This window comes from Lethenteron reissneri, chromosome 10 (genome assembly GCF_015708825.2).
Source record: "Lethenteron reissneri isolate LAM-NWPU_2019-01 chromosome 10, ASM1570882v1, whole genome shotgun sequence".
Taxonomy (NCBI): Eukaryota; Metazoa; Chordata; class Hyperoartia; order Petromyzontiformes; family Petromyzontidae; genus Lethenteron; species Lethenteron reissneri.
The window spans coordinates 6,982,035-6,996,973 of NC_083788.1; the positions used below are offsets into that span (position 1 = coordinate 6,982,035).

The 14,939-nt window shown below is 49.6% G+C and overlaps 1 protein-coding gene across 1 annotated transcript in view; it reads right to left on the minus strand.

The window, feature by feature from the left end:
* SMCHD1 (structural maintenance of chromosomes flexible hinge domain containing 1) overlaps positions 1 to 14,939 on the minus strand; it is a 96,092-nt gene that overhangs the window by 47,098 nt on the left and 34,055 nt on the right. The window contains 11 exon segments of the mRNA XM_061549354.1: positions 655 to 773; positions 4,838 to 4,995; positions 5,804 to 5,883; positions 7,595 to 7,720; positions 9,125 to 9,292; positions 10,298 to 10,410; positions 11,373 to 11,461; positions 12,229 to 12,377; positions 13,020 to 13,247; positions 13,724 to 13,858; positions 14,273 to 14,412. Of these exon segments, the coding sequence (XP_061405338.1) occupies positions 655 to 773; positions 4,838 to 4,995; positions 5,804 to 5,883; positions 7,595 to 7,720; positions 9,125 to 9,292; positions 10,298 to 10,410; positions 11,373 to 11,461; positions 12,229 to 12,377; positions 13,020 to 13,247; positions 13,724 to 13,858; positions 14,273 to 14,412 (1,505 nt within the window).

Sequence of the window (14,939 nt, forward strand, 5' to 3'; positions counted from 1 at the left end):
ATTGAGTTGCGGCGGTGGCGGCGTGCGCGCGTGAACGCACGTGGAAAAAATTCACATGGCCCGGAAGATGTGTCGTCACATGGAAAGATATTTTGCCTGTGCATCTACAACACGGTATTGGTGGTTGGCGTGCTGGTGACATAGGTGGGAAAAGTGAGGTTACTCTCGGAAAGAAAGCCTCTATTCATACTGGTGCAGAACCTTCCTTAAAAAAAAAAACGCTCTTCAGACTCCCCGAACCTCCTGAACGAATACAGAGCTACGGCCACATCACCCGCAATGTGCCCAAGGTCATAGAATGTTGGGCTAGAGCCTGTATAGAACTTGGGATGGGTGAGCACCATACGTGTCACAGGCTATGGGGGCTATATTACGGAAAGCAGAGGGTCCAGGCAGCGACGTCTATTGTTGTCCTGGACTTGCATGCTCCGCCAGCCACTCTCTTTCAATCATCACCAGCCTGCAATGACCAGCGCGGCCAATGTCTTGTCAAACATTTTGCCGTGCCCTCAGCCGGCAATGGACGGACAAAGGGCTGCACGACACGTAACGTTACATACGGACCGTTATGTAACTGCACGTGTGCGGACACGGTCGCAACAATGTAATTTTAGCGGATAGGGGAGCTGTCCAGCTGGCACTGACCCTGCATACCTTAGAGGGAGACTTGGGGGAGACTTTGGTGTCTGCATTCCAGATCTTCATGCTCAGGTTGTTGGGTGTCACGTTCTTCATCAGCTTCCCATCCTCAGCCAGAACTTGCACCATGAGGTCTGAGAGCAGGTCACCGCATCGAGCACGTGGCGTAAATTGTTTTGTAATTTTGTTTGTCATTCAAGAACCCAGAATACAAAGAAGATTTTCCGAAGATGAGGAAAAACAGCAAATAACGTGGACCACACCCGGAGCAATACACCCTAAAAATTAGAGACTTGCCATGGGCGTCTCTGAGCTCACTGCCCTACAATAGGGGAAATGATCGGGGAGCAGGTTAAATGTGTTTTTAAGGCTTTCCAAGCAAGGTTGAAAGCTTTTACCCCATAAGTTCTGTCCGTCAATCGCACCCATCCGTAACGAGGCGCAACTATACACCTCTCGTAGAGATGATCCAATATGTATATGGTAATACATAATTTAGTTATACTGCATCGGCAGTGGTATGCACGGGCACAAATAACAAAAAAACGCAACGCATTCGTCAATAAAATCCACAATCGGTGATGTTTTGCACAATAGCCTTTTTTCAGAGTACACCACTGGGATTGTAATGATTCACACCACCCCAAAGCGGCTAGGAGAAGCGCTGGCTCAAATATTTCCACGTGGCCTCGTTTTTTATTTTTTCGAAATTTTCCGTATGGTTTCTACGATTTTAGTTTGATTCATTGTCTCTTCAATGTAACATCGGCCTTTCATGGGCACATCATTGCTATGCATTTCAAGTAATCAATTCTCACACGTACAATAAAATGCAGAGCATCACAAGCATAAGATTACATTTATATCAGATGAATAATTAATTAGACACAAAAAGCCAAACTAAATCCAAAGACTTTTTCAGGAGGGGTTAAAATTTTTAATGTTTTGAACCAATGTTTTGAGTATTTCTAAGTTTGCCAGGAAACCAGAGCATCCAGAGAAAGCCTATGTGCATGAGAAGACAACACAATCACCATACACAGATGGAAAAAGATTGAGGTTAGTCCACTTGTTATACCATCTTTCTCACGGCGAGTCAGGGCACATGGCACCTCGACGCCCAGAGGAAAGGGAGATTCACAACATCTGTGTAATCCACCCACCCTCGCATCCAAAATTCTGTACTACAGACAACATGCGTAGCCACCACAGCAAGATGGACAGACACGTCGTCACAAAATAACCGGCACTACAACTAATAACATCGTTGCCATCATGACCACCACCACCATTCCAAGCGCCTACTGAATGCATTCTCACGCACACACTATTGCTCCCAATTTCCGCCAAAATAAAAGGGTGCATAACGGCCACTCGCTTCTGTGGGAGATAAACTGCAGTGCAGACAACGCCTCGATTCAAGCAGGTTTTAAACAGCGTTGGCACGTGTGCGTACCCACGCGACGACAAGAATAGACCTTCCTGGAAAGCACGGCACTAAAATATTCATGGCCGTGTCTTTTTCTGTTTTCCGCTGTTTTTGTTTTAGAGGAAACGTCGCCACAGAGTGACACGGCCCTCCGTCAACCGCACGCAGAGCCGCGACGGTGCGAGCGCCATGCGCTCATCACGACTACCAAAGTCAAAGTGCTTTCCTACTTGAAGAAGCAAGGAGACATTGGTGTTCATCTCCTATTTGCAGCCCTGCAGAGAGCCAGCATTGGAGATTCTGCATTCTTATGGTGGTGGCGAGGCCATCCATAGGAAACCGCTGTTGACCCTTTCCCAAAGTAGTACACATTTCATCGACACCGAAAGCATGGTTGGCTAAGTCAGCCAGCATTTTTAAATCGCGACCTTCCAACTGCGAATCGCTCCCTCTTCCACTGGGTAAGCTGGCCAGCTTTGTGACACCAGTGTTACAAATGTATCGCTTCCATCACACAGCACCGTGATGTGTTTATTATTAAAAATGCTAATCCTTATTTTCATACTACAGGGTTTTTTGTGAAGTCATTAGTGATGGGGCTGATACCATCGCCTCATTACACATGAGAAGTCTGGTTTAATCATGACCGGTTAAGTAAAATACACTCATATATAACGGCTCCAGACAGTTCACAGCCGCCTGTCGTTTTAGAAACGTATATCACATGCACGACATCCTTCAAGGGTCTATCTTTCACAAAGGGCTGCCCTGCACTCTCCTTAGCTGTGCAGATGGGGGCGAGTGATTCGCTCTGCATCGAGCTGTTGAATTAGAGCTGTCGAATTTACAAAGCCAGACGAGGCCAAATCAAAGAACAAAATCGAATTTTTACAAGGTCTGGGACTTCTGAGATAATGAAACTCCATGCACATACAAAGTCTCATTGGCTTAATCTCCCTTGCAAAATGTTTTAATTTGGATCGGATGCGCGAATTGTTTAAGGTCACGCGCGGCTTCAAAGACTGTTCCGTCCTAACACGGAACTGAAAAATGTGCCCCTTTGAAGTATCATATTTAGCTATGGCGTGTGTGTGCGCGCACGCGTGCACACTTGTTGGCACGTGTATGTGTGTCACTTTACTGCCTTGGTGACAGCACAAACACAGCTGGCTCGTGCCTAATTACCGCCGATGGCACCGGCGTAACGGTGCCATTCAGTGCCCATTAAGGGGCCGTGCTGGCAGCAGTCGACAAATCTCGAGAAACGACAACCAGGCTCAAGCACAACACTGGCTGTGTCGCAACTGGGAACCTCTATCCGTCATTAATCATTCAACCGCTCATTAAGCTGCAACAGCCAAAACGAAGGCAGCAATTTGATGAAAACGTGCAAGCGCGAGCAAAATGTTAAATGAAATGGTCCTGAACAGGCCCGATCTCGTCGGAACTCAGAAATTAAAGCAGGATTTAGTGTGGCCAGTACTTGGATGGAAAACCGCCCTATGAGCGGCTTGCAATCCGAGGGTTGAGCGTTCGACCATCATCCCTCCGGGGTCAATAAAATGAGTTTCAATTTGTATGGAATACAGAAAATGTCCTGTGGATACACTTGCCCCTGCCATATTAATGCGAAAATTCCACAACCAACAACAAGTTGAGTAGGATTTAACTTTGACTCATACGCTTAGGCTGCGAGGTGGCCAAAATATAGCAGTACAGCATGGATTGTTGAATCCATCTTTGTGGAGATCTAAGCGTTACCGCCTCATATGTGTGGTGGGTTTTACCCGGGTACTTAAGAGTTTTCTCACATGTGAAGCGAAATTCTCATTAATGGCGATGAACAAACAACCCAATGCAGGACGCATCTGAAAAAAAGTGTCCTGAGACTAAACAAATATTCAGTGGTTAACTCATAACAGTTTTCTTTCGTGCAATGATTGGTGACCAGGCCGAGCTGGTCAAACTCGCTCTACTTGAGCAGTTGGTTTAATCTCAGTGGGTACGCAGATTCAAAGCCAGCAGCCCAGCTGTGCTGGCAAGGGATCAGTATGATGGTTCGCTCACTATTTATTGACAAAATCAACCACTCATGACAATACTAATATGTACACACACAAAACAAAGATCCCCATTTAGCCCTTTGAACTCTAGTGGCGAAGTGCTTTTAACGAGAACCTACTCAGGCCAAGACAGAGGAGTAATGTGGCTTGCATCTTGCCCGGCCACCTTTGCTTCCCAGTTATGTAATCATCAGCCGATGACAGATTCATTTGTCACTTGTAATTAGCGTTATGCATAGCCAGGAATAAAAACCTGTAATCGCACCGCTGCTCTCCATAATCGCACAGACACACACAGAGACAAAAATATACCCAAACAACAACCACCACCACTTGCCACTAAGTGGAGGTGACATCACCCACAGGTGCCTGAACAGACTGTTTTTGGTACAAGTGCTGTAAGCGAGCACGTGTCAATGTCGGCATGGCACACGAGGAGGTGGGTGACCCAGCAGCACTCCCGACCGCCTTATCCTCCCAAATGGCGATATTTACTCATCACACCAGATAACCAATTGAGGTGCAGTTGCCCAGGACCGGTTCAGATAATCGTTACTGTTATTGGCCGTGAGCGGGAATCGAACTCGAGTCGCGTATTAGTAGCACAGTGCGCTAACTGGTGCACCACCGCTCCCCACACTCAAGCACACTCATACATACACACACAATGTACCCACACTGGGCAGTCTGTGTGTGGTAGCCATGCCTGTGAGGATGCCTCCCACAGTGTGCTGCACCAGCTTGTTGAAGTCCACCAGGAGCTGCGCGGCTTTGTTGGGATCGGGCAGCACCGACAGGAGGATCTTGGGCCCCTCCAGCACCTGTTTCCCCACGTGGGCCTTCAGCTGCAGCGTGAAGTCTCCGCTGGAGTGTGCCGCACACACAAGGACAGAGATCCCCCCCCCGTATAGCCTTAGCAGACTGTTGGGCCAAGCGCTGATAGTGAGCAACTACGAAGGCCGGCACGGAACCCAAGGGGGTGGGTGACCAATATCACGCCCGGCCACCTTTGTCTTTCCGGTGCTATTTACACAGCGCACCAGGTACTCATTTAAGGCTGAGTTGACCTAGAGGAGGCCCAGGACCGGTTCAGATATTCTTCACCGATGTTAACTGCGAGCGTGAATGGAACTTTGATAATCTGGTTCGTTGCCTTGCACGCGAACCACTGCGCCACTACTCGCCATGCACATACAGGTGTGCACAGCATAAATACACAAACATACACACATTTTTATACATGCATGTGTATGTACCGCCAGTGTTTTCAACCCACTGCAGGATAAGGGCCTCTCCACTCTGGGTGGGTCATGATGTTTACGTGACCTACATCACCACATTGGTCAACATACATACATTTATCACTCACACATAAGCATACTTATACAAAAAAAACACAAGCACACGCATACATGTACAAAGCTCTCCCGAGTAGCCTTCAAAAGGCTGTTGGAGCAAGTGTTGTTAGTGAGCGCCAATGAATGCCAGTACAGCGCACCTATGAGTGTTGTGGCCAGCACCAAACCTGACCACTGATGTCTCCCCAGTGCTGACGTTTACAAATCCCAGCATGCACTCATTTATGGCCAAGTCGACCTAGAGGCGACCCAGGACCATCTCACATTCTACCTCTGCCCCTGCTATGCGACGCGGCGTGGAATGGCTGACTCACCAGGGCGCGTTCACTTGGAGGACCCCAAACTCGGCCTTCCCCTGCTTGTTCGTCTTTTGAGTGGTGGCAGCCGGAGAGAGCTGTTCCACACAGCCACGAGGAGTCAGCGCGACAGCACACACCAGCAACATAGCGCACAACGTACATGCACGCAGGCCAGGCATGGTGTTTCCGATTTTCGGTTCATTAAAAAGCATGGCCTAGGTATGAAATTTCGGATATACGGTGTCAAACCAGAAGTGACGTCACGTGTACGTAATTGACGTTGCTCCTGTGCTCTTCTCACCGCGCAGTGTCACTTTTGCTGGCACGAAGACAAATCAAAGACAAGGATTCCCCCCTATAGCCTTGACAGGCTGTTGGGGAAAGTGCTATTATCGAGCGCCTACGAAGGCAGGCACGGGCACCGAAGGGGGTGGGCGGCCCTCACCATGCCCAGCCGCCTTTGTCTCCCCAGTGGCGATGTTTACGCATCACGCCAGGTACTCACTTGCGGTTGAGTTAACCTATGGGAGGCTCAGGAACAATTCAGATAATCGTCACTGGTGTTGGCCATAAGCGGGAATCCAACTTAGGTCGCTGAGTTCGTAGTGCAATGCTCTAACCATTATGCTACCGCTCCCCATACACACACACACATCCACATGGTGACTGCGGTGGCTGGGACACACTTTCCCGTCGCATTACCGCTCCCTGAAGACAAGTCACATCTGCGTGCATACACGCTGGGGGGCAATGGCTTCGAAGTTCATGCCACCTCCTCTCCGTCAGTGCCCGGGTCCCCATCGAGGGAAGGGTGGGGAGGGGAAGCTAACGATCCAACCAGTCGTGACTGAATTCTACCAACTCTGACTCTGGTGTGACTCTCGGTGTCAAAACTAATTCGCTAACTAAATAAATAATCCACACGCAATGCCTGCACCGTCGAGATGACCCGGGAAAGTGCTTCTCAGGATACACTCCGCATGCTTCACCACAATCCGTGTATTCCATCTCCGTTTTATTCAAATAAAAAATCCCCGAGTATGGCACCCATCTCGTTAAGTCGTCAGCATATAAAACCTGTACAGTGCAGAAACGTGTAGACTACAGGGCCATTACAGAATCAACAACGCAACCCTCTCATCCATCGAGGTTCGTTGGGATGTACTGCGATAATGCCGTGGTGTCTCTGCCGATTCCATCCACTGCTAAAATCACATTGAACCAAAGACGTATTTCTTTGGTTTTGCATTGAATAATTCATCCATCAGAGTGAAAAAAAATGCTAAGAAAGTAAGCCGAGTCCAGAGGGCGTTTCCCCAAATGCCCAAGTCATTTCTAAGAGCACACTACCCCCTGTTGACCTCGGAATGGACAAGAGACATCTCTATTTTCGAAGTCCAGTAGGTGTCACATGGGTGCCTTAATGGAATATGTGGGTGTCTTGATGTGCCACATGGGTGCCTTGATGTGTTGCATGGGCATTGTCAGGAAAGTGCCTTTTCGTTGTCTTTCCCCAGCCTTGAAAACTCTCTTCCCCAATCCATAAAAAAATTACCCCCAATTTACCGTCCTGAGCCAGTGGTGGAAGTTTCACATTCGTATGGTGGCGACGAGTCGATATCTAGGACATCCAATGTTGACTATTCCCCATGAAGCGGTACTTATTTTATTGACCCGCAGGGGATGTTGGGCTGAGACAACTACCAACCAGGATTTTAGCTCGCGGCCTTCCGATTGCGAGCAGCTTGCTCGAGCGCTGAGCGACATAGCTGGGATCTCATACATGAAGGAGAAGCTGGAACAGACCTTGAGCGAGTGCGGGGTGATGAGCTGCACACGGACGTTCGGCTGCTGGCAAGGGTTTCCCCACTTGTCGCACAGCTGAACCGTCAAGGGCTTCTCCAGGCTACTGCAGTTGTACACAGTGATGGGCTGCACACGCACACCATCACAGAAGACAAAGATCTCCACGATATAACCTTTATACAGACTGTTGGGGCAAGTGCCGTTTGCAAGCACCCATGAAGGCCAACACTGTACACCTGGCCAGTTGCTGATGTTTACACCCAAATGCACACACACACAGCACTAGCTACTCATTTAAAGTTGAGATGACCTAGGGAAAGGCCCAAGACCAGTTCAAATATCACTCACCAATGATGTTAACTGTAGTTGTCAATCGAACTTAGGTCACCGGTTTGAAATGCAGTGCACTAACGACTACAACAGCGCTCGACACCCACACACAGATGCGCTCGAACATACGTATACATGCACGCGCGCGCACACACACACAACGCCAGCAACACCCACGCTTGCCTGCCTCTATCTCCACAATGCCAATGTTTTTGAGATCACTACACTAAGACTAGGTACTCATTTCAGAACATGGCCATGCTCCGATTCCAATTGACATCGGTAACGAGCATCATGGCCAGGAATTGAAACCGGGATCCTGAGCTCATAGTTCTGCACTGCTGGCCAACCATCATACCCCACCACTCACCGCGTAAAGACAGGCACACAACACAATTAGCAACTCAGATGAGCACAGACGATTATTGACTTTAACCTCGCGTCGACCCACGCACTGCACATGTGCTCAGAAAACATCACACGTGTCGAGAGATTTGGAAATTTCGGGGCAGCTAAGCCAATACTGCATTTCATTATCCTTATGTCAGCTAGTACCCAAGGGGCAGTCCCATGCTCGCTGGAGCAGAGAGATGCTAAGTGATGGGTGGTGGTGTCTATGCACACCTGTAGTCTGGCACTGTGGAGGCGAGGGATGGTGCGACACAAGAATGTTGCAAAACTCCCTTCCTGTGGTACCATACGCTGGGCTCTCCAGGAGGTGATACATCAGCTGTGGACTAATCTCCAACTGTTCCATCTGTACAGGATACAGAGTTCCCCCCTTGCACATGTGGCTTTTCTCCAGGTCCTCCTGTTTCCTCCCATATGTAAATACTCATTAATATTCAAGCCCCCACCCAGTGATTCAATGCATTGTCATGACTCAAGCATCGATTATTTTTGTCTATTTGTCACCGTATGTTGCCATCTGTGCTGCCTCGGCCTCTGTTCAAGTGCAGGGTCTCACGACCTTGCTTTCTTCCCTCTGTCTTTCACCGAATGACTGCCCTATTTTCTCTCCATAAAATAAATATCCCCACCGTTTCTGCTCGTCCTCTCAAGATACGGTGGGTCACATTCCGACGCTACATGAGCCCACATCATATTGTCCTGCAGAATGCAGAGTAAATTTTGTTTTCAGATGCTGCACCAAGTCTGCGACGGTTGGCGGTGAGCGCGAATAATTAAGAGTGCAAGTGCCTTTTGCGTGTCGTGCCAGGGCAGCAGCTGCAGCGTGGCGGGCTGGCCCGCGTCGAGGGTGACTATGAGGTGTTCTTTAAGGTCCTTGAGCGAGAATAAAATTTCCCTGGGGCCCAGGGGGCCTAACTGGAAGCGAATGCCCTTCACCAGCACGCTGCCGGAGCACTCCTGAAAAACACAAACACACACACACACACGCGCGCGTGCAATTATTATTATTATGCTTATTTACCGAAGGAAACCCGACCGAGTCTCAAGAAGGATCTTGCCAAGTTTCCGCAGTTGGTGGCGATGGCTGTGGTGTATATTACATTCAAGTAATTTGCGGGTAAATTCTGAAATTTGGGAGTGGTATGGCCAGAAATCTACCTGGCCACCTTTGTCTCCCCAGTGCTGATGTTTACACCTTGCACCAAGTACTCATTTAAGGATGAGTTGGCCTACAGGAGGCCCCATGAGAGGTTCAGAAATGTATCACCAATGTTGGCCATGTGTGGCAATAGAACGTGGGTCGCCAGGTTCATAGCAGTGTGATAACTGATATGCTACTGCTCCCCACACACACTCCAACAAAAACAGCTGCCATTCACCACTAGGTGATGGTGACATCACCACTGTGCTTGTGCTAGATGAGGTGCCAGGTGGCAAACCCACCCCAACCGCTTCGTCATGTCAGACAACAACACTGTGGTGTTTGTGAGTGTCTCTCACATCCACCCCCGTGGGTAACCGTAATACTAGGACGGGTGCGAGGGGCTGGCAACCCCTTTCGCCATTAATTAATTTACTAAAGAACCACAGGAAACAGATCCAAAAGACAAAGATCCCACGTATAGCCTTAACAGGCAAGTGCTGTTAACGAGCACCCATGAAGGCCGGCACGGCACACGAGGGGGTTGGTGGCCAACACCACGCCCAACCGCCTTTGTCTCCCCCAGTGGCGGTTTACAAATCACATCAGGTACTCATTTCAGGTTGAGTCGACCTAGGGGAAGCGCAGGACCGATTCAGATAATCGTCACTGGTGTTGACCATAAGCGGGAATCCAACTTAGGTCGCCGAGTTGGTAGTGCAATGCTCTAACCATTACGCTACCGCTCCCCATACACACACACACATCCACATGGTGACCGTGGCAGCTGGGATACGTGGGCGCCAGAGCAGCGGACGCACCTGCCAGCTCATGTTGAGCGTCGAAAGGTCGAGACCTTTGGCCGAGACATTGAGCGCCGTCGCGAAGCCGGACGACATCACGGTGTTTCCGAACTGATCCGTCACTTCAACCACTGTCGGGAGTGTGAGGGGCAATGGGGTCGAAGGTCAGTCGAGGAGAGGGGGGGCAGGGAGGTTAAACAACAAGAAATCCCACCATATGACCATCAGAAGCCAATCAGAAAACTGCTGGATAGAGCGGCGCTTTCTGGTGGCCGGTAGGGGACAGAGCAGGAGGTAAAGAAGCATTTAATTAATTATTCTAACCACCCATACGAGCCCCATAATCGGCACTGGGCTTGCAATGCTGGTGACCATGGTCTGGTGTTCTACATATGCTAAGTTGTAGGAATGTAGAGTTTGCACCATTTGGTTGAGCAAAGGTACTCCCTTATTAACGTAAACAATGATGCAACATACAGTTACAAGTAATCATAATAATAATGGCCATTGCTTATCCAGAAGAGCAGAGGTGCCACGATTCATCCCACAAGGAATTTGATGAAATGCGCCGACGATGATGTGTAGAAATCAGCATTGGTGATAACTGCTTGTTGAGAATTCACGCAAATATTATCCAAATGAAACCTTGAGGCTAACAAAAACAAGCGAGACGAAACAAACGAAATAAATAAACGAGATGGTCCAATATAATTGCAGCGGCACAAACTATGCAAGAGAACATTGGTTTAATAATAATGTAGAGGGGGGTCTTGGTTTAAGAAAGGTGCCTTTAAAGAACTAAAGTTCGATTCATCGAGTGAACCCAAATGTGACCACCAATCGTGGAAATTTTGGAGACGGACGGCGAATGTGTGGAAAGAGCTCTAGCAAGAAGCACAGGGCAGGACTGCACTCAACTCAGAGGCAGCGACGCATTGAGGCAGCAGGAGCAAGGAGCAGATTTTCCGAACAGTTGGAAAGACCGAGCGCCGTGAGGGAGCCAGCATGAGGAGTGAACCATTGCATGACCACAGTTGAGATGGAAAACAGTGGCGCGGTGGTTGCGGTTGGGGCTGCCGGTTTCCACACTCACGGATCTCAGCGCTCAGCATCTCGTCCAGTTGTATGATGGGTAAGCCTTTCAGCGTCACCCTCAGGTTCTTGGGCTCATCCGGGATGGCTCTGTGCCCACCGATCGACCACAAAGACAAAGATCCCCCGTATCGCCTTAATATACTGTTGGGGCAAGTGTTGTTAGCGATGAATGCTGGCACGGCACACGAGGGGGTGGGTGGCCAGCACCATGCCGCCACAGCGGCAATGTTTATACATCATACCAGGTACTCATTTGAGGCTATGTCGACCGAGTGTTGGCCATGAGCGGGAATCAAATTCGAGTCGCTGGGTTCATAGCGCAGCGCACTAACCGCTGCACTACCCGCTCCCCACACACACGGACACCTCTATTAAACTGTTTGAATGTTGCAGGGTTATTCTAAAGCTAAAGTCGTTTGACGAATTTTAAAAAAATAAAATTCAAGCCATTTTCAACAGCACATCACGAAAGCATTGCAACCTGCAGCCGAAGTGATGGCGAACACCAGGGACACTGCCACTGTGGTCAAGCGGTAAAGATGAGGCTGGAATGACAACTTTTGTAGACCACCAAGTGTCTCTGTGTGCGTGGAGTTTTATCGACCCAGCTCAAACTTCTGTTTGATTATTATCATTTAATAATGGCTGATTATTAAATAATATCATTGTGCCTTAACTTGGCTCGGAGAGTGCTGGGCAAATTCCGATAAACAGCATCACCACTCAAGTCGTGTATCTATCGAGTGTGCAGGCGGTGCAACTGCACTGAGAACCACGCACCAGAGACGGGGCCCGATTGTGGTTGGCACCATGCCAACCACTGCTGACAGTGCGCCCTGCCGCGTAGCGCCCACCTGATGGTGAAGGAGGTCTCCAGAGTGTTGTTGTCGTCCTGGAAGAAGATCTGGCAGTACTTGGGCTCGCTGGCGAGCGTGGGAACCTTTACGTCCGGCAGAAGGCCCTGCATGAGTAACTCCCGGTTCACCTTGGGGGTCCACGTCACCTTCAGCGTCCAGCAGGTGAAATGAAAGCAATCATCAGACGGAACCATCTCTTAACGACCGTTTAATATGGGCTCTCCCCGTGTGGCCTAAACTTTTCAGAATGTCCATATCGAGCTGGGCCATTCATCACTTGTCATTGTATGCCAGGCTCAAGTCAGCCAGACCAAATGTCGTGCCCAAGTGAACAAATGAATGAATGAGCGAGAGAGCACATGGGCAAGCAGGAATGAGAGCAAACGGGCAATAGGATGAGTTTGTTACAGAGCAAGAGAGTAAGAAAGCAAGAAGGTAACAGGATGAGCAAGCGAGTCAGAGGGTAAAGAGGGCAAGTGAATGAATAAGTGAGCAGAACGTAGGCGAAGAGGGTGAGCTTGAGTGAGTGAGGGGGAGAGAGGGCAGGAAAGTGAATGGGAGAGTGAGAACCCAGGCAAGAGGCTAGGCAGGCGAGTAAGTGAGCGAGTCAGCGAATGAACGAGTAAGACAAGAGGGCAAGGTGAGTGACAGTAAACGGGCGAGTGGCAGGATGAGCAGCCGAATGAGCGGGTGACAGGGCAGGTAGATGACAGGGCGGGAGTGGGGGGGGTGAGTGCGCGAGCAAGCACGCATGCGAGCGAAGGGGAGAGGCAGGGGGGGGACCCCACCCGCATCTTGGAGACAAGCGTGGCGTTGACCATGATCTCGCGGTCTCCCTCGTCGTACAGCTTGTAGAGGAGATTGCGCAGGTGTTCGCCCGCAGGCCAGTTGATCTCGTCGGCTGGACGGATGAGCGTGGCGCGGTTGTTGCCGAGGTTGAAGATCTGGATGGAGGCGGCGCGGCTGCTGGGCTGCAGCTTCACTTTGCGCTCCACCGGCGGAACTTCTTTGTTGTTCTGCGGCGCATCGGCAGGACGCCGCGATGTCAATGCTCACGAAACGACATGCCGTTGGATTTATCACGAGACAATACATTATTTATAAAATTCCCCAATGATGTTAATTTTTATGAAAAGATATTAATTCTAGTTTTGAAGCTTTCGTGACTACAAGGATTCATATTCTTAGGTTCTTTCGGTAAAGTCACGTAGGTAAAAAATGAAATTAATATTAAATTTCACGTAATTTTTCACAATATATATTTTTTAACAACATTAATTTTCACAATATATTATTTTTCAAAATATCTTTTTTCATGAGAGGTAATAGGTGCCCCTCCACAAGGAATTTAGGCACACCCAAGTAGTGTGGCGGGCACATGAAAGTCTATCCATTCGGAGCATGCCAAAAGGAAATCTTGTCATCGTACTGCGTGATCTGCTTGTATCCGTAGCCTGCGCCAAACGAAATGGCAAGGACGCTGCACTGATACCTGTATGCTAATGAAGGCCGTGATGATTTTATCCTCCTTGAGAGAGGCGATGTGGATGGGAGGCCCCGTGAGAGTGGCCGAGCTGGCGTTGCTGCAGTCCGCCATGTACACGGGAAGACCGGGGGCGCCCTCAAACTGACAAAGACAAAGAGGCCCCATTCAAAGTTACGGAATGTTGGGGCCAAGTGGTGTTAGCAAGCATCTATGCAGGGCGCTGGAGGTGGCAGAAGTGGCCAGAACAATGCCCGCCACCTTTGTCTACACATCACACAAGGTACTCATTTGAGGCTGAGTCGACCTAGGGGAGGCAAAAGACCAATTTCAGATAATCGTGTGTAGGACGTGAGCGGGATTCGAACTCGGGCACTAACCACTGCACTGCCATTCCCCACACACGCAAACACATGCAGACACACACATATACGTACGCATATTAATGAAATGCAATTAGTGAACGCTCTGCGGCACAGTGCCACCAAGTTATGTAGGTGCTCCGTGAGCATACCCTGCTTGCTCCACACATCACCGTGACTGCGAGCTTCCTCGCACCTTACACTGGATGATCAACTTAGGCAGAGACGAGACGTTCCCCGCTTTGTCCATGATATCCACCGTGAAGTGCAACGCGGTACCGTTCTCAACCAGCAGCAGCTCCGCTTCGGGCTTCACCCTCAGCATGCTGGGCGGGCCTGCACACATACAAAGAGAGTCAAAGATCCCACAGACTGTTGGGGCAAGTGCTATTGGCGAGCGCCTATGAAGGCCGGCACGGCGCACGAGGGGGTGTGCGTGGCCAGAACTACACCCGGCCACCTTTGTCTCCCCAGTGCTGATGTTTACACACCACACCTGGTACACTCTTACGGCCGAGTTCACCTCGCGGAGGCCCAAGACCGGTTCAAATATTCGTCACTGAGTTTGGCCAAGAGCGGGAATCTAATATGCCTGCACACATACTCACGCACAGAAATTCCCCGTCCAGTCGACACACTGTTGGGGTAAAATCCATTGTTGCGTTGAACTACTAGGCCCCAAGGTCTACGATTCCCACTTTCAGTCACCCACTTCAACGGGCATTGACCAGTGTGCCAATGTATGGTCAAACAACCCCCAACAACTTGCACAGCATGGGGAGGCCCTCATCCGTTAGATGAGTAACAAAAGGGCTGCGCGTGTACGCGTGTACGAGCAGACATGAGCGTTGTCAAGCAGTGTC